Source organism: Mytilus californianus, unplaced genomic scaffold, assembly GCF_021869535.1.
Source record: "Mytilus californianus isolate M0D057914Y unplaced genomic scaffold, xbMytCali1.0.p SCAF_10, whole genome shotgun sequence".
Classification (NCBI taxonomy): Eukaryota; Metazoa; Mollusca; class Bivalvia; order Mytilida; family Mytilidae; genus Mytilus; species Mytilus californianus.
Genome location: NW_026262582.1, coordinates 61,774,271 through 61,799,570, shown reverse-complemented (window position 1 = coordinate 61,799,570; position 25,300 = coordinate 61,774,271). Strand labels below are relative to the sequence as shown.

The 25,300-nt window shown below is 33.4% G+C and overlaps 1 protein-coding gene across 2 annotated transcripts in view; it reads right to left on the bottom strand.

Annotated features, from left to right (window-relative positions):
• The window catches only part of LOC127718339 (organic cation transporter protein-like), a 47,890-nt gene extending 24,503 nt beyond the window's left edge, over positions 1 to 23,387 (bottom strand). The window contains exon 1 of one of the 2 annotated variants that reach the window (XM_052224335.1): positions 23,341 to 23,387. In XM_052224335.1, coding sequence (XP_052080295.1) covers positions 23,341 to 23,345 — 5 coding nt within the window. In that variant the 5' untranslated portion in view covers positions 23,346 to 23,387. Of the gene's footprint in view, positions 1 to 23,054; positions 23,295 to 23,340 lie in introns of those variants that run through there. The other variant, XM_052224336.1, reaches the window with a different exon arrangement.
• Positions 23,388 to 25,300: the final 1,913 nt, after the last annotated feature.

Here is a 25,300-nt window from a genome sequence, read left to right as displayed (position 1 = left end):
TCCGCTCAAACCGGTGCTAGGGGCCGTCGTAAACTTGCAGTGAGGTGAGAGTTTGTTTTTGCTCCGTGTTGAAGGCCTCACTGTGACTTTGAGATGAAGTACAGCAATAAAAGCGCTGTTCTTTTGCTTTTTGTGTGTTTTTTGTTGTGTTTGTACTGATTTTGTGTCATGGATGGATTCCCCATATCCTTTGTTTTTCTATTATGTAAGGCTTTCAACAATGACCGAAGCCCTTACCGTATAGAAAGCTAACAATTCAAAAGAAAAATATAAAAATAAAAAGATGTGGTATCATTGCCAATGAGATATCTATCCGCCAAAATTCAAATGAAGTGGATATAAACAACTGCAGGCAACCATAAGGCTTTCAACAATGAGAAAACCCCATACTGTATAATCGGCTATAAAATGCCCCGATATGAAAAATATGAATTGAGCAATTGATAATACTAACGGCATAATTTATAACAAAACAATTTACAAAAAATAAGTATGACAGACATGAACCAACGAGAAAACAACTTGACTTATACAACAAAAATGAACGAAAAGCAAGCACAAGTAATAGCTTTCCTAAAATGCTAGCCGTCTCATAGCTGATTGAAGTGGAAAATGTTTTCTCTTTATTGTTTGATTTGTTCGGAATAGCCTTATATATATATATATATATGCACACGTATAAAAATTGCGGTTTTTATCCAACGCAATTATAGGTTTGAACGTTCTTTTCATTTTAGACTTGTTTATATTTTTTCGTTTGGGCTTGTATTATATTTGCCTTCGGGTTTATATGATCCCTTCATCCTATTTTGACTCCTCAAAATTCAAGAGTCTATCCTAAATTGAGGTAAATTATGTGGCCTTCCAATAACCGTTTCGATTCCTAACATCACTGAAGAGTCGAAATCCGGATATGGTGTACAAAAAATCTTTGCACCTTTGTTTGCGGTATACCATCTTCGCTGCAAGTTTATTGTTTTCTGTTTGGTATTAAATTTATAGTTAAGATCCATTTATTACACCTTGTGATCTGTTTATTTGGCAATCGCCAATGACAGTCAGCAGGATTTAAGAACATTTGTTGTTCGACCTGTTAGTCAAATGCGTTTTGTTAAAATATACTTTTTCACTTTTTTTGGTCTTTTGGAAAATGTTGTTTGTGCTGTATTTAGACCCCTCTATCCAGAAATTTGATTTGCATGCACACGTATAAAAATTGCGGTTTTTATCCAACGCAATTATAGGTTTGAACGTTCTTTTCAATTTAGACTTGTATATATATATATATATATATATATATAAATTTTAGTGGATTACAAATATTATAAAAGGCTTATACATTTTTTTTAGATTTACGAATTCGTTTTTTTTTGTAGAATGTATTAACACTGGAAAAAGGGGGGTTGGGGGGGTTTGGGGGGGGGGGGGTTAATGTCTAAACCAAGAGTTCTAAATGGTAAAGTTAAAATCATCCTTTCGTAAATTTTACTGACACCATCACGTGTTGGTTGACCGTTATGGAATATTCGTTTCACAGATGATAGCGGATATGTTCCTAATGTCGTAACTACAATCCCGTCCCCTTTTCACGAATGTGACCTACCGAGTTAGACTTGATACCGGGTTTTTACTAACATGAACAAAACGACTTGTGCCACCTGTGGAGCAGGATCTGCTTATCTTTCGGGAGCACACGAGACCCCCCAATTTTTGGTGGGTTCGTGCTGCTTAGTATTTAGTTTTCTATGTTGAGTTTTGTGTACTATTGTTTGTCTGTTTGTCTTTTTTTAAGCCATGGCGTTGTCAGTTAATTTTTGACTTATGAGTTTGAATGTTCCTCTGGTATCATTCGCCTCTCATGCATTTAATCATCTGAGTTTGTACCTCTTTATCGATTATTTTTTTCAAACAGATATCGGAGTTGTTCGTTTACTTTTTCTTAGAGTGTTTGCTTATTTATTTGTTTTAGAAAAGTATGGCCCTTCCAAATGAAAGTTTTTCGTTCATAATAGGCATCAAAAAGTGTAGAGAGTGAAACGAAGTAAAATTTTAACATATAATAACACAATTAATATATTTCAAACGGTATCTCACATCTTTTCAAAATGATCATCAAAATGTTAAGTTTACATATAGGTATGTTTATTTTTGTTGTCGATGAAGATCTTGTCTATTTATTGTAGTTGGATTCAATGTGGAATGGCACACGCCTCTTTTTCTATATTTGAATAACGAGTATCCTTACAATTAAATGTTTCTTTTTTCATATTATTTGGTTTTATTGGACTTCTTGAATATATTCTTTTTAGGAAAAATACTCAGAAGGGTAATTTGTTATATAAGACCTATTGTAAGCGGCTGAAATTCAAAACATATTAGTTTCGCCGCTATTCTTTTTCAAATCATTATGACCGTCGTTGGTTATAAAGAAGATGATAAGTTCTGCAGTGCTATTTAAAATTCACTATGAGGCCATCAACATAAGAGAATCAACAAATTTTACCAAAAACTTTATTAAGCATACAGCTTGATACTGTATCGTTTGTTATCGTTTGTTATTGTTTTACTTGTACATATTTTCATATTTATTTGCTATACCATTTAATGTTGGCTGACAAATAAGAACCTTATCGTACTCACCTTTCAAAGCTTGACATACTTAATTGATATCTTTTGTGGGAGACCGTTCGTATGTTGACATATAAATGACATGTATTTTATTTTGTCATTCAATATATATATTGTCTCATTGGCACTCATCCCACATCTTCTTATTTATATAGAATACCAACGATGGTCGATTGAATCATGAGCATATTGTGGATTCACTATTATTCATAGGGTACCAATTTTCGCTGATTTCGTGGGTATAGGGAAACCACGAATCTAAATGTTCAACGAAGTATATATTTTATATAGACTTGTATACAAACAAAACCATGAAATCAATTATCCACGAAAATATATTTTTTCCTCAATCCACGAAAATTGGTACCCACGAAAATATAAATTCCTCGAGACTGAAATTAATAAAAAAAAAAAGATTCACGTGATTGTTTCTGCTGTTTATAAATATCTATCTAAAGTGTCCTTAGTATTCGAGCTTGCATTGGTTTCTTTCTAGTTGTCACAAAAGAACGTTATACTTCCATACCTTATTTGCAATCGTAACACATAATTTTCAGAGTTCCATTTGGATCTTAATTTAATGATGCAAACATCTTGCTCATGATCTTATGATATTGACATTATCTCTTAAAAAGAAAAATCACTTACCTAAGTTCAAAAGGGTACTCCGATTTGTCTCCGATTAAACAATGGACGAATTGGACATCGATTGAAATGTAGGTCAACAAAAGTTCAAAATTCTATTCTTTATGAAGTTTCTTATTGTTCATATACCATTTAAACAGATCCACACTACCAATTATATAAACGAGAATTCTTTTCTTAACTACGTGTAAACGGTTATAGTTCACATGTTGAGCGTGGTAGTGACAACAATTTTAAAGAATTTGAGTCAAACGTGAAAAAATTATAATGATAGACGATCTAAAGGACAAGGTACGATAAGGGGCGTTTTTGACCATCTCAAATAAGTTTATATTAATATCATTGATGTTCTTAGTATAGAAACTTGAAAAAACGCTCAATGATTTTATTGTGTCCCGGTGAAAGGAAGGTTGCCTAACAACGGGTTTTATTAAGTATCAAACTTATCACATATTAATTGCTTTATCAATACAAATTTAAACAATTCCAAATAATATTCTTTGTCTAAGGTCACAAATGAAAAGTTCCTTTGATTTCGTTTACTATATTCTTTAAAACAACCTAGCAACGGTTAAAAATTGGTGTATTCCACCTCTGGAGTATGTATTTAGCAGTTGTTTGAAATTTTTTCTTTCCATATGGTGTTGCATTCCAATATACTATTATATACATTTTTATTCTTTTTAACAAATTCCGTATTGAGCATAGCAACACAAAAGTTGCTTAGCAACAGCAAAACAAATTATTTGAATTAAAGACAACTACAAATCAATTAGTCCTTTTATTGAACAAATTAAATTAAATGCAATTGTATTTATCCGTAAACAATTTTTTAGCACGTAAGTTTGAATTTACCGCGCTTTCTCTCATGCATTTTGCAAACCCCATTTTTTCAAGCCTCGTTTGAGTGGACCATGCTTTCAAACAGTACTTTGATCATGGCTGCACGCTAAACATATTTCTAGCTTTAAAATGGCACAAGGACTCGACCCAGGGGAACAATTAAGCGACATTATTGAAGGACTTAAACGCCGAAAAGGTAAAAATCCTGATTTGAATGAATCTGATGACGAAATTCAAAATTCTTTCGATGAGTTTCAGCCGGGAAAGGGGGGTATCGCCAACCCCACAACAGAAACTGTCCCGTCGTCCGTCAGCTCGGAGGAGGAAGAATGTAAACTCGAAAAGCAGTTAAAATAGTCACAGATTGAAAGGAAAAAGGCGCATTTACGCCAGCAAGTTGAAAAGGAAAAGGAAAGTTTACGGACTTTGCAGGCTTCAGCGATCAAGATCCCCGCCGGCCCACAGGCGTCTCCACAGCTACTTTCGACAAATGTAGTAGCAGGAGAGACATTTAACTTTCAACATGCTAACACAGAACGTAAAGCACTACAAATTTTGTCTTTCATATGACCAGAACCTGTCGAACAATTTCAAACTTTTACTCAAGGAGGCGAAGTAGAGTTCCGTGTGGGCAAGAAGAAAATTTTGGATAAAGTAACAATTGAAGAATGGGGATACGCCAAAATTGAAATCATGCAGGAATTAGTTAAGCAAAAGCGTCTGAATATAGATGGGTATCTTAACTATACAGCTGACATTTACCGTCTAGCGGCAAGAAATGTGTAGTATTCCGTATTATTGTATGACAAGGAATATCGTCTGAAACAAACATATGAATTATTCGAATGGGGTACTTATCGACAGGACCTACGCGATTTTCAGTTAGTCGCAAAACATGAGAATCCAACAAAGCTAGCGTTTTCGGAAGCGTCTGTTGGAGTATCAAAGGGCAGGGGGAAGGAATTCGAGGTCAACGACGGAGGAACGTCGCAAAGGCCCTTTTCTTCCGGATGGGCGAGACATTTGTTGTAGTTTCAACTATAATTATTGTTTCCGTAATGACTGCAAAATGATGCATAACTACGCCATTTGTTTCTCTAGTGCACATTCCGCATTGAATGGCCATGGTCAACCGATGACAAAAGCAAAAAACCAGGATGTGCCTCAAATTCAAAACTAGTTGTAGAGAACAAGGCGACTTCCGCAATTAATACTTTGAATTTTGAGGCTTGGTGTCGCCTTTTACCTAGTGATACTATAGATCGGGAATTCATTTTGGATGGAGTAAAAAATGGTTTTAAATTGAGTACAAAATTTGGTCCCCATTATCCTGTGAATCGGGAAAGCTATTCTCCCGCTTTTAATTTTCGCACCCAAGTAGAAAATCAAATAAGAAAAGAAATTGCCTTGGGCAATTATGTTGTAACTAACAAATTTCCAACTCTTGTCAGTTCATTAGGGACCGTGCCTTAACCAAATGGTGATATTTGCTTAATACATGATGCTAGTCAGCCAGTTGGAATTTCTTTAAATTCCTATACAAGTGATACAAATTTTTCTTACATGGATATGCGGCATGCTTTTAAACTTATCAAATCTAATTATTATGTTATAGAGAAAGTCCAAATAACTGTCCATTCCTTGGAAAATAATGGAGCGGAGGCCCATATACTGTCTAGTATAGGTTATTTAACTAATAAGGGTGTGCTCGATTTGAAGTCATATCTGAAACAAAATATGATTCTATATTTCAAACCATTCTATTAGATCAAATAAAATTAAACAAGACACACAGTATTTCATGTTTCATGCATAATTCAACATTTTTTTTTTCGCTCCCTTTGCTCATAACAACGGAAAAAAAAATGTTATTCATCTTTTAGAGTCTTAAATAGCAATAAAAGCAAACTGAAACTATTTGTTCATTCTTCCCTATTATCAGAAAGGAGGCAAACAATTTCAGAAAAAAAAACCCGCGTGATTAAAAACATTTCTAGATTGCGTTTTGTATGTCTTTTACTTAAGTGGAAAACCACTTTTCGATTTCATTTAAACGTTTCAAGATTAACGCCGTCATTTGCACTGCCGATATAACTGTTATACTTGCCACTGGACATATAATAACAGTGAAGGAATTCGATTGTGTTACGCGTTTCTGTTGAAAATTGAATAATTTAATTTTGGATGTAACACGTCTTCTGATTGGCTGAAAGGTTTTGTGTATATCAGTTCATAAACATAATTTTGTTATGTGACCGTGACGTCATCAACGTTTTTTTCATGAGTTACTCCTTAAAAATGGAATTTAGTATTGAATTATAAGGAATGACTGTAATATTTTTTCTGTCTATTCGAAATAACCTAATAAATGTGGTGCACACTTTTAAAAAACCCGCTACGCGAGTTATTCAGTGTGCACCACATTTTTGATGTTATTTCTTCATAACAGTCATTTCTTAAAAAAAAATCCCGCCAATAAATATTTAACAGTGTTGTCCATACCCCTCAAATTCTATTCATTAGTACCATATTCAAATTATAACAAAGAAAAATCAAATAATATACCGAATACGCCATTTTGACCATTTTAGTTTCTTGAACTATTTATTCTATTTAACCACAATATTATTGTAGAAACTATCTGAGTAATATTTCTTTGTTTAATGTACATATTAAAATGGAACAAACGATTTTTGCTGTACAAAATCAAAATACTCTTTAAATATCAAGCAAATGATATCTTAAACGGTAAAATTAAAAGCAAATCTGTAAGTGAAATATATTTTTCTCTAATTTTCCTTATCGTATAATGTTAATGTGTTCAATATTACAAAAGAATCTAACTGAGTTAACACATTTGATATTTTGTATATGCACAGAACAGGAATGGCACTCAATGGAAAATATGCGTTTTTACCCGCTTGGATACTATCCGTGACAGAAATTTAGCAAAGATTTGCATCGGAAAACAAATTTCGGATAATGTTTTTGAATTTTAGTGAAAATGTTACTATATAGAATACGATGGAATAACGACTCGCAAATAAAAGCTGTTTATCAATAATGAGATGTTTGGTGTTCATTGTATTACTACGAGGGCATCCCAATTTGAAAAAAAAATTCATCTTCATTCAATATCGCGTAACGTCCTTTAGAACTATTTCCATGGATGAACACTTTTTAAGAAAGTGCCCATGGAAATACCCAAAGGGCAAAACGCCCGGATGAATGAAGATGGACAATAGAAAATAACTCTCCATTCCTGAAAAATAATGGAGAGTTTGAACAAAAGATTAACGTCACAGGTGTATTTTAACTAGCAAAAGTTTATCTTAATGCATACAGATCTGTCCGTTATCACAGTTCTGATCATGATTTATCAGGCTTAAAGTGGACTTTTTCTGGCAATGATAGTCCTACTTACATGTATGATTCTAAGCTACCTTTTGGCCATTCCCGCAGTCCAAAAATTTTTCAAAAGCTAAGTGAAGCTGTGTGTTTTATTATGAAAAGGTTATATAATGTAATATAGTATGTATTGCATATTTGGATGATTTTTTAATAATTGCAGATACAATGTGGTCTTGTAGTAGAGGGTTATACAATTGTTGATACGTACTTTACGAGAATTAGGTTTTAATATTAATTGGTTCAAGGTAGAGGGACCATCACAACGCATTACTTTCTTAGGTATAATTATAGATACCCACAAATTAACATTATCCATGCCAAAAGAGAAACGGTCTGAATTTTACAATTTTTTATTGACTTTTCAGAAGCGCAAACGCGCAAGTGTTAAACAAGTTCAGTCACTTTGTGGTAAATTGAACTGGGCCTGCCAAATGGTGAAAGGTGGGAGAACCTTTTTGAGACGCATGATAGATAAGTTTTTTTTCTCATAATTTCCAAGCACTTGTTTATTCTTGTTAATAAAAAAAACTTATAACCTATAAAAAATAAATATAAAGTTGACATCTGGATGTTGAGAGATACTTCATTTTTCTCCTTGATATACCTGTATACACATTTGTACTTTTAACGCCATGAAATTCGGCTAATGTATACTAAAACGTTTTTATTATCAAGAATAAACAAAATTATGAGAAAAAAAACTTATAACCTATAAAGAATAAATATAAAGTTGACATCTGGATGATGCAAATAACAATCACATTTATATACAAAATGTATATGTCAAAGTATCAGTTTAAAACCAAATTGAAAATTCTTTTTAACCTAAAGAATGTATTTTCCTCTTGCATATATAAAAATAAGAAGATGTCGCATGATTGCCTATGATATAACTAGCCACCAGAGACCAAATGACACAGAGATTAACAACTATATGTCACAGTACGACCTTCAACAATGACCAAAACCCATACCGCATAGCTAGCTTTAAAAGACCCCGAAATGACAAATGTAAAACAATTCAAACGAGAAAACTAATGGCCTTATTCATCTACAAAACAATGAACGAAAAACAAATATGATAAACAGCAACAAACAACAACCACTGAATTACAGGCTCCTGACGTGGGACATGCACATACAGAATGTGGTGGGGTTAAACATGTTTGCGAGCGCCCAACCCTTTCCTTAACCTGGGGCAGTGGTGTAACAGCACAACATATGAACAAATTATAAAAAAAAGTTATTATATAGTAACATTGATGCTACTAATTTTACTGCAACAAATGGGCATTTTGACAAATAATATCTCTTCAGTGATCCTCGAGGCCACAATAGGCATTTTGACAAATAATATCTCTTCAGTGATCCTCGAGACCACCAATGGGCATTTGACAAATAATATCTCTTCAGTGATCCTCGAGGCCAAACATGGGCATTTTGACAAATAATAAATTTCTTCACTGATCCTCGAGACCACCAATGAGCATTTTGACAAATAATATATCTCTTCAGTGATCCTCGCGGCCACAAATGGGCATTTTGACAAATAATATGTCCTCAGTGATCCTCGAGGCCAAACTATTTGAAATTTAAAATCCAATACAATGAAATAAAATTCAGAATGGAAATGGGGAATGTGTCAAAGAGACAACAACCCGACCAAAGAGCAGAAAAAAGCCCAAGGCCACCAATGGGTCTTCAACACAGCGAGAAAATCCCGCACCCGGAGGCGAGCTTCAGCTGGCCTCCTAAACAAAAATGTGTACTAGTTCAATGAAAATGGACTTCACACTAAACTCCAAAACATGTAAATGAACTAAAATTAAAAAAACATACAAGACTAACAAAGGCCAGAGGCTCCTGACTTGGGACAGGCGCAAAACTGAGCCTTTAAGAACTGATTTAACCAAAAAGTATCAAAAGTAAAACCAAAAACAGACGAGGAACCAGATATACATTCCTTAATCTAAAATGATTTCCAAAATTTTATAACAGCAAATTTCAATAAAACAATACACATATTTTATTGAATGACTTATTTGAAAAAGAAAATTGATATTTTTTTTGCGCCCTTCTATATATGTATCTTTGTTTTTCCCATTTGTTGCTGGTTTTGTGTACTTTCTTTTTGATATTCAGCATATTGTGTATCAAAATACTGTATTTATTGCATGGATTTAACAGATTAAATTATATATATATATATATATATATATCATAAGCTCTAAGGGTCATACAATACATGTTCTTGCATGACTACAGTAAAAACTGAAATTTTCAGTTAGTCGCAAAACATGAGAATCCAACAAAGCTAGCGTTTTCGGAAGCGTCTGTTGGAGTATCAAAGGGCAGGGGGAAGGAATTCGAGGTCAACGACGGAGGAACGTCGCAAAGGCCCTTTTCTTCTGGATGGGCGAGACATTTGTTGTAGTTTCAACTATAATTATTGTTTCCGTAATGACTGCAAAATGATGCATAACTACGCCATTTGTTTCTCTAGTGCACATTCCGCATTGAATGGCCATGGTCAACCGATGACAAAAGCAAAAAACCAGGATGTGCCTCAAATTCAAAACTAGTTGTAGAGAACAAGGCGACTTCCGCAATTAATACTTTGAATTTTGAGGCTTGGTGTCGCCTTTTACCTAGTGATACTATAGATCGGGAATTCATTTTGGATGGAGTAAAAAATGGTTTTAAATTGAGTACAAAATTTGGTCCCCATTATCCTGTGAATCGGGAAAGCTATTCTCCCGCTTTTAATTTTCGCACCCAAGTAGAAAATCAAATTAGAAAAGAAATTGCCTTGGGCAATTATGTTGTAACTAACAAATTTCCAACTCTTGTCAGTTCATTAGGGACCGTGCCTTAACCAAATGGTGATATTTGCTTAATACATGATGCTAGTCAGCCAGTTGGAATTTCTTTAAATTCCTATACAAGTGATACAAATTTTTCTTACATGGATATGCGGCATGCTTTTAAACTTATCAAATCTAATTATTATGTTATAGAGAAAGTCCAAATAACTGTCCATTCCTTGGAAAATAATGGAGCGGAGGCCCATATACTGTCTAGTATAGGTTATTTAACTAATAAGGGTGTGCTCGATTTGAAGTCATATCTGAAACAAAATATGATTCTATATTTCAAACCATTCTATTAGATCAAATAAAATTAAACAAGACACACAGTATTTCATGTTTCATGCATAATTCAACATTTGTTTTTCGCTCCCTTTGCTCATAACAACGAAAAAAAAAATGTTATTCATCTTTTAGAGTCTTAAATAGCAATAAAAGCAAACTGAAACTATTTGTTCATTCTTCCCTATTATCAGAAAGGAGGCAAACAATTTCAGAAAAAAAACCCGCGTGATTAAAAACATTTCTTGATTGCGTTTTGTATGTCTTTTACTTAAGTGGAAAACCACTTTTCGATTTCATTTAAACGTTTCAAGATTAACGCCGTCATTTGCACTGCCGATATAACTGTTATACTTGCCACTGGACATATAATAACAGTGAAGGAATTCGATTGTGTTACGCGTTTCTGTTGAAAATTGAATAATTTAATTTTGGATGTAACACGTCTTCTGATTGGCTGAAAGTTTTTGTATATCAGTTCATAAACATAATTTTGTTATGTGACCGTGACGTCATCAACGTTTTTTTCATGAGTTACTCCTTAAAAATGGAATTTAGTATTGAATTATAAGGAATGACTGTAATATTTTTTCTGTCTATTCGAAATAACCTAATAAATGTGGTGCACACTTTTAAAAAACCCGCTACGCGAGTTATTCAGTGTGCACCACATTTTTGATGTTATTTCTTCATAACAGTCATTTCTTAAAAAAAAATCCCGCCAATAAATATTTAACAGTGTTATCCATACCCCTCAAATTCTATTCATTAGTACCATATTCAAATTATAACAAAGAAAAATCAAATAATATACCGAATACGCCATTTTGACCATTTCAGTTTCTTGAACTATTTATTCTATTTAACCACAATATTATTGTAGAAACTATCTGAGTAATATTTCTTTTTTTAATGTACATATTAAAATGGAACAAACGATTTTTGCTGTACAAAATCAAAATACTCTTTAAATATCAAGCAAATGATATCTTAAACGGTAAAATTAAAAGCAAATCTGTAAGTGAAATATATTTTTCTCTAATTTTCCTTATCGTATAATGTTAATGTGTTCAATATTACAAAAGAATCTAACTGAGTTAACACATTTGATATTTTGTAGATGCACAGAACAGGAATGGCACTCAATGGAAAATATGCGTTTTTACCCGCTTGGATACTATCCGTGACAGAAATTTAGCAAAGATTTGCATCGGAAAACAAATTTCGGATAATGTTTTTGAATTTTAGTGAAAATGTTACTATATAGAATACGATGGAATAACGACTCGCAAATAAAAGCTGTTTATCAATAATGAGATGTTTGGTGTTCATTGTATTACTACGAGGGCATCCCAATTTGAAAAAAAAAATTCATCTTCATTCAATATCGCGTAACGTCCTTTAGAACTATTTCCATGGATGAACACTTTTTAAGAAAGTGCCCATGGAAATACCCAAAGGGCAAAACGCCCGGATGAATGAAGATGGACAATAGAAAATAACTCTCCATTCCTGAAAAATAATGGAGAGTTTGAACAAAAGATTAACGTCACAGGTGTATTTTAACTAGCAAAAGTTTATCTTAATGCATACAGATCTGTCCGTTATCACAGTTCTGATCATGATTTATCAGGCTTAAAGTGGACTTTTTCTGGCAATGATAGTCCTACTTACATGTATGATTCTAAGCTACCTTTTGGCCATTCCCGCAGTCCAAAAATTTTTCAAAAGCTAAGTGAAGCTGTGTGTTTTATTATGAAAAGGTTATATAATGTAATATAGTATGTATTGCATATTTGGATGATTTTTTAATAATTGCAGATACAATGTGGTCTTGTAGTAGAGGGTTATACAATTGTTGATACGTACTTTACGAGAATTAGGTTTTAATATTAATTGGTTCAAGGTAGAGGGACCATCACAACGCATTACTTTCTTAGGTATAATTATAGATACCCACAAATTAACATTATCCATGCCAAAAGAGAAACGGTCTGAATTTTACAATTTTTTATTGACTTTTCAGAAGCGCAAACGCGCAAGTGTTAAACAAGTTCAGTCACTTAGTGGTAAATTGAACTGGGCCTGCCAAATGGTGAAAGGTGGGAGAACCTTTTTGAGACGCATGACAGATAAGTTTTTTTTTCTCATAATTTCCAAGCACTTGTTTATTCTTGTTAATAAAAAAAACTTATAACCTATAAAGAATAAATATTAAGTTGACATCTGGATGTTGAGAGATACTTCATTTTTCTCCTTGATATACCTGTATACACATTTGTACTTTTAACGCCATGAAATTCGGCTAATGTATACTAAAACGTTTTTATTATCAAGAATAAACAAAAATATGAGAAAAAAAACTTATAACCTATAAAGAATAAATATAAAGCTGACATCTGGATGATGCAAATAACAATCACATTTATATACAAAATGTATATGTCAAAGTATCAGTTTAAAACCAAATTGAAAATTATTTTTAACCTAAAGAATGTATTTTCCTCTTGCATAGATAAAAATAAGAAGATGTCGCATGATTGCCTATGATATAACTAGCCACCAGAGACCAAATGACACAGAGATTAACAACTATATGTCACAGTACGACCTTCAACAATGATCAAAACCCATACCGCATAGCTAGCTTTAAAAGACCCCGAAATGACAAATGTAAAACAATTCAAACGAGAAAACTAATGGCCTTATTCATCTACAAAACAATGAACGAAAAACAAATATGATAAACAGCAACAAACAACAACCACTGAATTACAGGCTCCTGACGTGGGACATGCACATACAGAATGTGGTGGGGTTAAACATGTTTGCGAGCGCCCAACCCTTTCCTTAACCTGGGGCAGTGGTGTAACAGCACAACATATGAACAAATTATAAAAAAAAGTTATTATATAGTAACATTGATGCTACTAATTTTACTGCAACAAATGGGCATTTTGACAAATAATATCTCTTCAGTGATCCTCGAGGCCACAATAGGCATTTTGACAAATAATATCTCTTCAGTGATCCTCGAGACCACCAATGGGCATTTTGACAAATAATATCTCTTCAGTGATCCTCGAGGCCAAACATGGGCATTTTGACAAATAATAAATTTCTTCACTGATCCTCGAGACCACCAATGAGCATTTTGACAAATAATATATCTCTTCAGTGATCCTCGCGGCCACAAATGGGCAATTTGACAAATAATATGTCTTCAGTGATCCTCGAGGCCAAACTATTTGAAATTTAAAATCCAATACAATGAAATAAAATTCAGAATGGAAATGGGGAATGTGTCAAAGAGACAACAACCCGACCAAAGAGCAGAAAAAAGCCCAAGGCCACCAATGGGTCTTCAACACAGCGAGAAAATCCCGCACCCGGAGGCGAGCTTCAGCTGGCCTCCTAAACAAAAATGTGTACTAGTTCAATGAAAATGGACTTCACACTAAACTCCAAAACATGTAAATGAACTAAAATTAAAAAAACATACAAGACTAACAAAGGCCAGAGGCTCCTGACTTGGGACAGGCGCAAAACTGAGCCTTTAAGAACTGATTTAACCAAAAAGTATCAAAAGTAAAACCAAAAACAGACGAGGAACCAGATATACATTCCTTAATCTAAAATGATTTCCAAAATTTTATAACAGCAAATTTCAATAAAACAATACACATATTTTATTGAATGACTTATTTGAAAAAGAAAATTGATATTTTTTTTGCGCCCTTCTATATATGTATCTTTGTTTTTCCCATTTGTTGCTGGTTTTGTGTACTTTCTTTTTGATATTCAGCATATTGTGTATCAAAATACTGTATTTATTGCATGGATTTAACAGATTAAATTATATATATATATATATATCATAAGCTCTAAGGGTCATACAATACATGTTCTTGCATGACTACAGTAAAAACTGAAATTTTCAGTTAGTCGCAAAACATGAGAATCCAACAAAGCTAGCGTTTTCGGAAGCGTCTGTTGGAGTATCAAAGGGCAGGGGGAAGGAATTCGAGGTCAACGACGGAGGAACGTCGCAAAGGCCCTTTTCTTCCGGATGGGCGAGACATTTGTTGTAGTTTCAACTATAATTATTGTTTCCGTAATGACTGCAAAATGATGCATAACTACGCCATTTGTTTCTCTAGTGCACATTCCGCATTGAATGGCCATGGTCAACCGATGACAAAAGCAAAAAACCAGGATGTGCCTCAAATTCAAAACTAGTTGTAGAGAACAAGGCGACTTCCGCAATTAATACCATGAATTTTGAGGCTTGGTGTCGCCTTTTACCTAGTGATACTATAGATCGGGAATTCATTTTGGATGGAGTAAAAAATGGTTTTAAATTGAGTACAAAATTTGGTCCCCATTATCCTGTGAATCGGGAAAGCTATTCTCCCGCTTTTAATTTTCGCACCCAAGTAGAAAATCAAATAAGAAAAGAAATTGCCTTGGGCAATTATGTTGTAACTAACAAATTTCCAACTCTTGTCAGTTCATTAGGGACCGTGCCTTAACCAAATGGTGATATTTGCTTAATACATGATGCTAGTCAGCCAGTTGGAATTTCTTTAAATTCCTATACAAGTGATACAAATTTTTCTTACATGGATATGCGGCATGCTTTTAAACTTATCAAATCTAATTATTATGTTATAGAGAAAGTCCAAATAACTGTCCATTCCTTGGAAAATAATGGAGCGGAGGCCCATATACTGTCTAGTATAGGTTATTTAACTAATAAGGGTGTGCTCGATTTGAAGTCATATCTGAAACAAAATATGATTCTATATTTCAAACCATTCTATTAGATCAAATAAAATTAAACAAGACACACAGTATTTCATGTTTCATGCATAATTCAACATTTTTTTTTCGCTCCCTTTGCTCATAACAACGAAAAAAAAAATGTTATTCATCTTTTAGAGTCTTAAATAGCAATAAAAGCAAACTGAAACTATTTGTTCATTCTTCCCTATTATCAGAAAGGAGGCAAACAATTTCAGAAAAAAAACCCCGCGTGATTAAAAACATTTCTAGATTGCGTTTTGTATGTCTTTTACTTAAGTGGAAAACCACTTTTCGATTTCATTTAAACGTTTCAAGATTAACGCCGTCATTTGCACTGCCGATATAACTGTTATACTTGCCACTGGACATATAATAACAGTGAAGGAATTCGATTGTGTTACGCGTTTCTGTTGAAAATTGAATAATTTAATTTTGGATGTAACACGTCTTCTGATTGGCTGAAAGTTTTTGTATATCAGTTCATAAACATAATTTTGTTATGTGACCGTGACGTCATCAACGTTTTTTTCATGAGTTACTCCTTAAAAATGGAATTTAGTATTGAATTATAAGGAATGACTGTAATATTTTTTCTGTCTATTCGAAATAACCTAATAAATGTCACAGTGGTGCACACTTTTAAAAAACCCGCTACGCGAGTTATTCAGTGTGCACCACATTTTTGATGTTATTTCTTCATAACCGTGAGTCATTTCTTAAATAAAAATCCCGCCTAATATTTAACACAGTGTTATCCATACCCCCCAAATTCTATTCATTAGTACCATATTCAAATTATAACAACGAAAAATCAAATAATATACCGAATACGCCATTTTGATCATTTCAGTTTCTTGAACTATTTATTCTATTTAACCACAATATTATTGTAGAAACTATCTGAGTAATATTTCTTTTTTTAATGTACATATTAAAATGGAACAAACGATTTGTGCTGTACAAAATCAAAATACTCTTTAAATATCAAGCAAATGAAATATTAAACGGTAAAATTAAAAGCAAATCTGTAAGTGAAATTAGTTTTTCTCTAATTTTCCTTATTGTATAATGTTAATGTGTTCAATATTACAAAAGAATCTAACTGAGTTACAGCAGAATGCATTGAGTGTGTAGGTAAAGGTAATATCTTTGGTTAGCTTGCTTGTTAGCTGAACCGTGAAGTCATTATTAGGTTAGGTAAGCTATCCTCCTTTAAGAGTAGACTAGTCCGACAGATAACCAATCTATATGTCTGTTGGACTAGACTACTCAGAAAGGAGGGTAGTATACCTACCTAATAATGACTTCACGGTTCAGCTAACAAGCATGCTAACCTAAGATTCTACCTTTATCTACACACTCAATGCATTCTGCTGTAACACATTTGATATTTTGTAGATGCACAGAAGAGGAATGGCACTCAATGGAAAATATGCGTTTTTACCCGCTTGGATACTATCCGTGACAGAAATTTAGCAAAGATTTGCATCGGAAAACAAATTTCGGATAATGTTTTTGAATTTTAGTGAAAATGATACTATATAGTATACGATGGAATAACGACTCGCAAATAAAAGTTGTTTATCAATAATGAGATATTTGGTATTCATTGTATTACTACGAGTTCATCCCAATTTGAAAAAAAACAATTCATCTTCATTCAATATCGCGTTACGTCCTTTATAACTATTTTCATGGATGAACACTTTTTAAGAAAGTGCCCATGGAAATACCCAAAGGGCAAAACGCCCTGATGAATGAAGATGGACAATAGAAAATAACTCTCCATTCCTGAAAAATAATGGAGAGTTTGAACAAAAGATTAACGTCACAGGTGTATTTTAACTAGCAAAAGTTTATCTTAATGCATACAGATCTGTCCGTTATCACAGTTCTGATCATGATTTAACAGGCTTAAAGTGGACTTTTTCTGGCAATGATAGTCCTACTTACATGTATGATTCTAAGCTACCTTTTGGCCATTCCCGCAGTCCAAAATGTTTTCAAAAGCTAAGTAAAGCTGTGTGTTTTATTATGAAAAGGTTATATAATGTAATATAGTATGTATTGCATATTTGGATGATTTTTTAATAATTGCAGATACAATGTGGTCTTGTAGTAGAGGGTTATACAATTGTTGATACGTACTTTACGAGAATTAGGTTTTAATATTAATTGGTTCAAGGTAGAGGGACCATCACAACGCATTAATTTCTTAGGTATAATTATAGATACTCGCAATTTAACATTATCCATGCCAAAAGAGAAACGGTCTGAATTTTACAATTTTTTATTGACTTTTCAGAAGCGCAAACGATCAAGTGTCAAACAAATTCAGTCACTTTGTGGTAAACTGAACTGGGCCTGCAAAATGGTGAAAGGTGGGAGAACTTTTTTGAGACGCATGATAGACTCTATTTCAAATATACCTAATCGCAGTGACAAAGTTATATTGTCTGCCGAATTTCATGCTGACTTATTGTGGTGGATAACGGCACTGTAAAATTCATGGACACAAAGAAAGTGACTCCTTACAAACTGACGCGTCTCTATTGGGAGGTGATGGCTATTACAACGGAGATTTCCACTATGTGAATTGGGCTATTGAGTTTCCGGCCGTCAAGAATGAACATATTAACGTTAAGGAGGCAGTCGCCGTTATTCTATCTGTGCTCCGTTGGGGTCACTTATGGACAAACAAATTCGTCATTGTATTTACAGACAATATGACGACAAAATGCGTTTTGAATAAAGGAACCTCAAACAACAAGTGGTTAATGTGCATACTGAGGGATTTATTTTGGTTGTCCACTATGTATAATTTTGACATTCAAGCAAGATATTTGAGTGGACGGTGTAATATCATAGCCGATGCTGCCTCGAGGCTTCACGAGGACGGTCAACTTTCTAAACTTTATGAAATATTGACTAGCTATAGTTACATTCCCTTTACTATGCATGAACTACTGACACATGTTTCGTTAGACTTTTATCTTTCAAGATGGCACATATCTTCTATCGGACCTAGAGATAGCTGTAGAACGATTAGAAGGCAAGGGGTGGGCTGATTCCACCTCCGGAACATACCGTACGCACTTGAAGACGTACGTTAAGTTTTGTGAAGACTAAAAGCTTAAACCAGTGCCGTTTGACCAACAAATTGTGGAACTTTACATTGCTTATTTAGTTGACAAGAAACATTTTGCTTATGGCTCTATTCGTTCCTACATACACATTATTAGTGTTTTGCATAAGATGCATGAACTAAAGGACCCTGTTGTCGTTCTTGGAATATTAAGCATTTGTTAACGGGGGTTAAGCGAGAATTAGGTACCATTTTTTTCATTTTACCTTTAATTCCCTTTTACCACGTTAATTACCCCTTTTTGGGTTTGGGAATTTTTTGTTACATGTATTTGCTTGTTATATGATAGGGATATGTATGTTATTGGGGGGTTTATTTGCTTGGGGGTACCAAGCTCAAATAAATATTACCATGCGTAGTTTTGTTTTAGCAGATAGGTTTGAATTTACCGCGCTTTCTCTCAAGCATTTTGCAAACCCCATTTTTTCAAGCCTCGTTTGAGTGGACCATGCTTTCAAACAGTACTTTGTTCATGGCTGCACGCGAAACATTTTGCTAGCTTTCCCTCCCACCCTCCCAGTAGCATTACTAAGGGTGTTGTGTTTGCGTGATAACTGCTGCTATTTTTAGCCATATTATAGACTTGCTACACATATATTACTAGCATTTGGACTTTTTTGTTACATGTACTTGCTTGTTATATGCTGGGGATATGTATGTTATTGGTGGTGGTGGGGTATTTTCTTGGGGGTACCAATCTCAAATAAATTTTGCCATACGTAGTTTTGTTTATTATACCAAGTAAGGTAAAATGCAGATTGTCTGTTAATGAACAACTTTTAGTTTGAAATAATTGTAGTTCACTTAATGCTTATCAACAACTTATAGCTCCATAACAAGTGCATAGCAACCGTTCAATAATGGGATCTTTATGTTATCTGAAGTATGAATTTAGTAATTTTGGAAGAATAGACTTTCTCATATGGGGTCAAACTATAATGTAAACATCTAGATTATCATTAATCTTTTTTGACGAATTCCATATCGAGCATAGAAACCCACATGTTGCTTAGCAACAGCAAACATTTTTTTAAAAATAAAAGACAACTACGAAACCTATGTTTCAATGTGAAGGTCTTTTCATGAAAACAAGAATATAAAGGATTTACTAATTAGGGTGAGTCTGAACAGTTCTTTAGTGTCAGCAAAATCTTATTGTGAGAATAAACAAGAATCGACCTTGAAAAGCTTCTTAATTGGTGACAAAATACTTTGTGAGTACTCTAAAATACATGACTGTGAGAACAAGTGCACTTAAAAAAACTCGGTCAACATTCAGATAGCATGCCATCAGTAGTAGAAGATTTATTTTTGCGTTATACATAATGTACGCTATGATAATTTTAATATTGGTCTTAGATTTTTTGAGAGTATCTTGAATGATGAATATTTTTGTGTACGGCAAATGCATAAATAATAATTCTAGTCAAACAAAAATAATAATGTGTTTCCGAAGTAAAATACATTCTTTAGGTTAAAAAGAATTTTCAATTTGATTTTAAACTGATACTTTGACATATACATTTTATATATAAATGTGATTGTTATTTGCATCATCCAGATGCCAACTTTATATTTATTCTTTATAGGTTATAAGTTTTTTTTTCTCATAATTTCCCAGCACTTGTTTATTCTTGATAATAAAAAAACTTATAACCTATAAAGAATACACATAAAGTTGACATCTGGATGATGAAAGGGTGTCTTCCCGATTGTCCCACTTTTTGAAATTACAGGTAAAAAAGTAATGAAATTTTGTGGGACAATCGGGAAGATGTTTGTGGGACAATTGGGAAGTCTAAATGTGAGACAATCGGGAATTGTTTTGACAGAGATTAATTTGTTATGAAATAGTACAACAGGTAATTACAGGTATTTATTTAATCAATGTAACTTATAGAATATAAAATAAACATGAACAAATAATAATATTGACATATGTTATTTTGCACATATAATGTGTGATTGAAGTATCATCAAACATAGAATATAATATCCATTCATGCAATAGCACATATCAAGCATAAATGTATAAATGTATAATAAAGAGTTACAACAAAGCACATATAATAAACAGCTTAATTCAAGTTTACAGAATAGAGAATAATAAGCCAATACTACAGGAATATGGGTAAACAAATTAAGAATAGAGAAAATAGGCAAAAAAAAAAAGAGATTAAATAATAGAGAATAATGGGGTGCTGAAATACAATGGCTAAAACTTAAAGAATAGAGAAATGAAGACCCCTCCCCTCCCCTCCCATCCAGACCCTCATACAATAAAACACACATAATAGACAGCTTAATACAATAAAGCACATATAATAGACAGCTTAATAAAGAAAGCACCCATATGACATGAATTATAAGTTACTATTAAGCACACAGAAGGTACAACAATACGTACGGCCTTCAACAATGAGTAAAACCCATACCGCATAGTCAGCTATAAAAGGCCTCGAAATGGCAATTGTAAAACATTTCAAACGAGGAAACTAACGGCCCGTTTTTATTATCAAGAATAAGAACAAGTGCTGGGAAACTATGAGAAAAAAAAACTTATAAGCTATAAAGAATAAACATAGAGTTGACATCTGGATGATGCAAATAACAATCACATTTATATACAAAATGTATATGTCAAAGTATCAGTTTAAAACCAAATTGAAAATTCTTTTTAACCTAAAGAATGTATTTTCCTCTTGCATATATAAAAATAAGAAGATGTCGCATGATTGCCTATGATATAACTAGCCACCAGAGACCAAATGACACAGAGATAAACAACAATATGTCACCGTACGACCTTCAACAATGATCAAAACCCATACCGCATAGCTAGCTTTAAAAGACCCCGAAATGACAAATGTAAAACAATTCAAACGAGAAAAGTAATGGCCTTATTCATGTACAAAACAATGAACGAAAAACAAATATGTATGATAAACAGCAACAAACAACCACTGAATAACAGGCTCCTGACTTGGGACATGCACATACAGAATTTGGTGGTGTTAAACATGTTTGCGGGCGCCCAACCCTTTCCTTAACCTGGGGCAGTGTTGTAACAGCACAACATATGAACAAACTATAAAAATCAGTTATTATATAGTAACATTGACGCTACTAATTTTATTGCAAAAAATGGGCATTTTGACAAATTATATCTCTTCAGTGATCCTCGAGGCCACAAATGGGCATTTGACAAATAATATCTCTTCAGTGATCCTCGAGGCCACAAATGGGCATTTGACAAATAATATCTCTTCAATGATCCTCCAGGCCACAAATGGGCATTTTGACATAATATCTCTTCAGTGATCCTCGAGGCCACAAATGGGCATTTTGACAAATAATATCTCTTCAGTGATCCTCGAGGCCACAAGAGGTATTTTGACAAATAATATCTCTTCAGTGATCCCCTAGACCACCAATGGGCATTTTGACAAATAACATTTCTTCAGTGATCCTCGAGGCCACACATGGGCATTTTGACAAATAATAAATTTCTTCACTGATCCTCGAGACCACCAATGGGCATTTTGACAAATAATATATCCCTTCAGTGATCCTCGCGGCCACAAATGGGCATTTTGACAAATAATATGTCTTCAGTGATCCTCAAGGCCAAACTATTTGAAATTTAAAATCCAATACAATGAAATAAGATTGAAAATGGAAATGGGGAATGTGTCAAAGAGACAACAACCCGACCAAAGAGCAGAAAAAAGCTCAAGGCCACCAATGGGTCTTCAACACAGCGAAAAAATCCCACACCCGAAGGCGGGCTTCAGCTGGCCCCCTGAACAAAAATGTGTACTAGTTCAATGAAAATGGACGGTACACTAAACTCCAAAACATGTAAATGAACTAAAATTAAATAACATACAAAACTAACAAAGGCCAGAGGCTCCTGACTTGGGACAGGCGCAAAAATGAGCCTCTAAGAACTGATTTAACCAAAAAGTATCAAAAGTAAAACCAAAAACAGACGAGGAACCAGATATACATTCCTTAATCTAAAATGATTTCCAAAATTTTATAACAGCAAATTTCAATAAAACAATATCCATATAAGTACACATATTTTATTGAATGACTTATTTGAAAAAAAATTAATACGTTTTTTGCGCCCTTCTACCATGTCTATAGATGTATCTTTTTTTTCCCCATTTGTTGCTGCTTTTGTGTACTTTTTTGTTGATATTCAACATATTGCGTATCAAAATACTGTATTCATTGCATGGATTTAACAGATTAAATTATATATATATATATATCATAATTAAGCTCTTAGGGTCATACAATACATGTTCTTGCATGACTACAGTGAAAACTGAAATTAGCATTTTTCTTGAAAAGGCTAAGCACACTATACAGTAAACGCACACATATATATATATCAAAAGAAAAGTACGCATTCTTACCTTTACATTTGTTATCTTCTGCGGAAATTGTCGATATTGCGCAAAACGAGTTTTTAAATGTCAGATTTTGCGTCGATATAACAGAACATGCAAAAGGTCAATAGAATTTCTTTCACTATATTTGACAATGTTACTAGATACGAATTTTTAATTCTCGTAATTCAGTCGTTCCAAAAAACAGAAGCAGGGGTTGAAAATATGATCATTAATCAAGAGCACTTTTTTAAACAACGTATTAGATATGGCATGCGCAGTTAAATGTATCATGCACCTGTAAAGTTCTTACTTCATTCTTGAAAGCCATGCCCACTCTTCCTTATTTGTATATCAAAGCAGGTATTTTGATAGGATGACAGCGTTTTGCATCCATTATAGTGGGTCATATCAATTAGCCTACTACGTCAAAAAAATGCGATGTAGGAACTATAAAAGAGACGGATGTAATGAGGAACTACCCATGCTTCTGTGGATTGTGTTGAAGGTAAGTGTCTGCTTTTTATATTCCTTGAATTTAGAAAAATCTCTTTTGCTTGGGTTTACAGCCTTATTAGTAACCATGAAGATTACATTTAAAAGAAGGGAAAACAGTGGTTTAGAACTTTTTTGGTTCGAGCGCCACTGGTGAGTTTTGATGTAGACAAAACGCGTGGTTGGCGTACACAATTTTAATTCTGGTATCTTTGATGAGTTTATTTATATTTCATTCAATGAATTTAATGTCAATTCTAATATATTCATTAACTTACATTTTTATCAACAGAAATATATTTCAAAAAAAAATTACAGTAAGATCTTGTACATATTTGTTTCTAAATACGATGTTTGTATACAGTAACCCGTCAGACGTAATATTAGACATTTACGAAAACTAATCGATACTGACGCTTACGCTTACGCCTATGCCTAGGACAACAAGTATCCTTTTTTATTTTTTTAGAAGGGTCATCTCAAGGTTTACATTACCGGCCATAGGCATTTATATTATATTTCTTGTCTTCTAATTTACATTTTAAACATTGAATACCACATTTATTTTCAATGATTTGTTTCTTTATTGGCTCTGTTTAGTAGCTGCGAATTGACCGATCTTCACAATGTACTTTGTTAGAAATAAAAATGGTGGTGGTGGTGGGGGGCTTTGGGTAAATTAGTAGAACTTTACACATGCAGAAACAGGAATTTGTAAAGCCTTTTTATAGCGTTAAACATAACGTATAGATATAATGTATAGATATATAAATGATATGATACATTATTTAGGAGAACAGCTGACGTCGGCGATACAGTCAGCCTGCACAGACTTAACTACATATAATGTCATATAATTTGTTCATTTTTTGTCTCCACAGTGTCTTGAATGCTTTATAGCACTTCAATTCCCAATTGTATGTTTGTAACACGGTATTCCGTTAAAAACTACTGAATTTCCTGAATTTTCCCTTTATATTATCAGGTTTTCATCCGATTTATTGTCGGGTCAATAATTGAATAACTATGAATGTAAGTCGAAGTTGCTGAACAAAGTTTCTAGCCTGATAATTGGTTCGATAGTTTCCTTTTCATAGTTATGGATACATTTCTAAATTATCAACATTCAACGGAAATAAAAGTTCGTAATACTTATACTGTTTGCAGGATTAGAAAAAGATTTTTCATGATTTAAAACTATTACATGTATTCTATATGTACAAATAAATAGTTTTTGCGAGTGCCCAATTTTAAGAGAGTTAAGTGTTTAAAAGAGAGGCGAAAGACACCCAAGGGATATTCAAATATATAATATAAGGGATAAGTCGAAAACGAACTGACAATGCCATGACAAAAAAAAAAAGAAAAAAAACCCCGACAAAAACGACACAAAGACAACCAACAGTCTACAAAACACAACAAAGATACATAAAGAATGCGCAGCACGAACCCCATCAGAAATATCTCAGGTGACCCGAAAGGGTAAGCAGATCCTGCACCACATGTCACACCCTTCATTTTGCTCATGTAAGTGCACATCCGGTTACTTGAGTTAACCGATACTAAGGATTAATAACAAATGAAATGAAACTTAGGAAATGATTTTGCACCTATATTAAAAAAAAAAAGAAAAAAGAAAGAATTGATAGGCGTTTGTTCTTGGTAAAGATACAATTCGATTCATGCCTCTTTTTTAACGAACCAAACGCTAATCTACTGTATTTCCTTTTTGTTTAAACACATATAGGTATTACAGAACTATTTAAAAAAATAGTGTT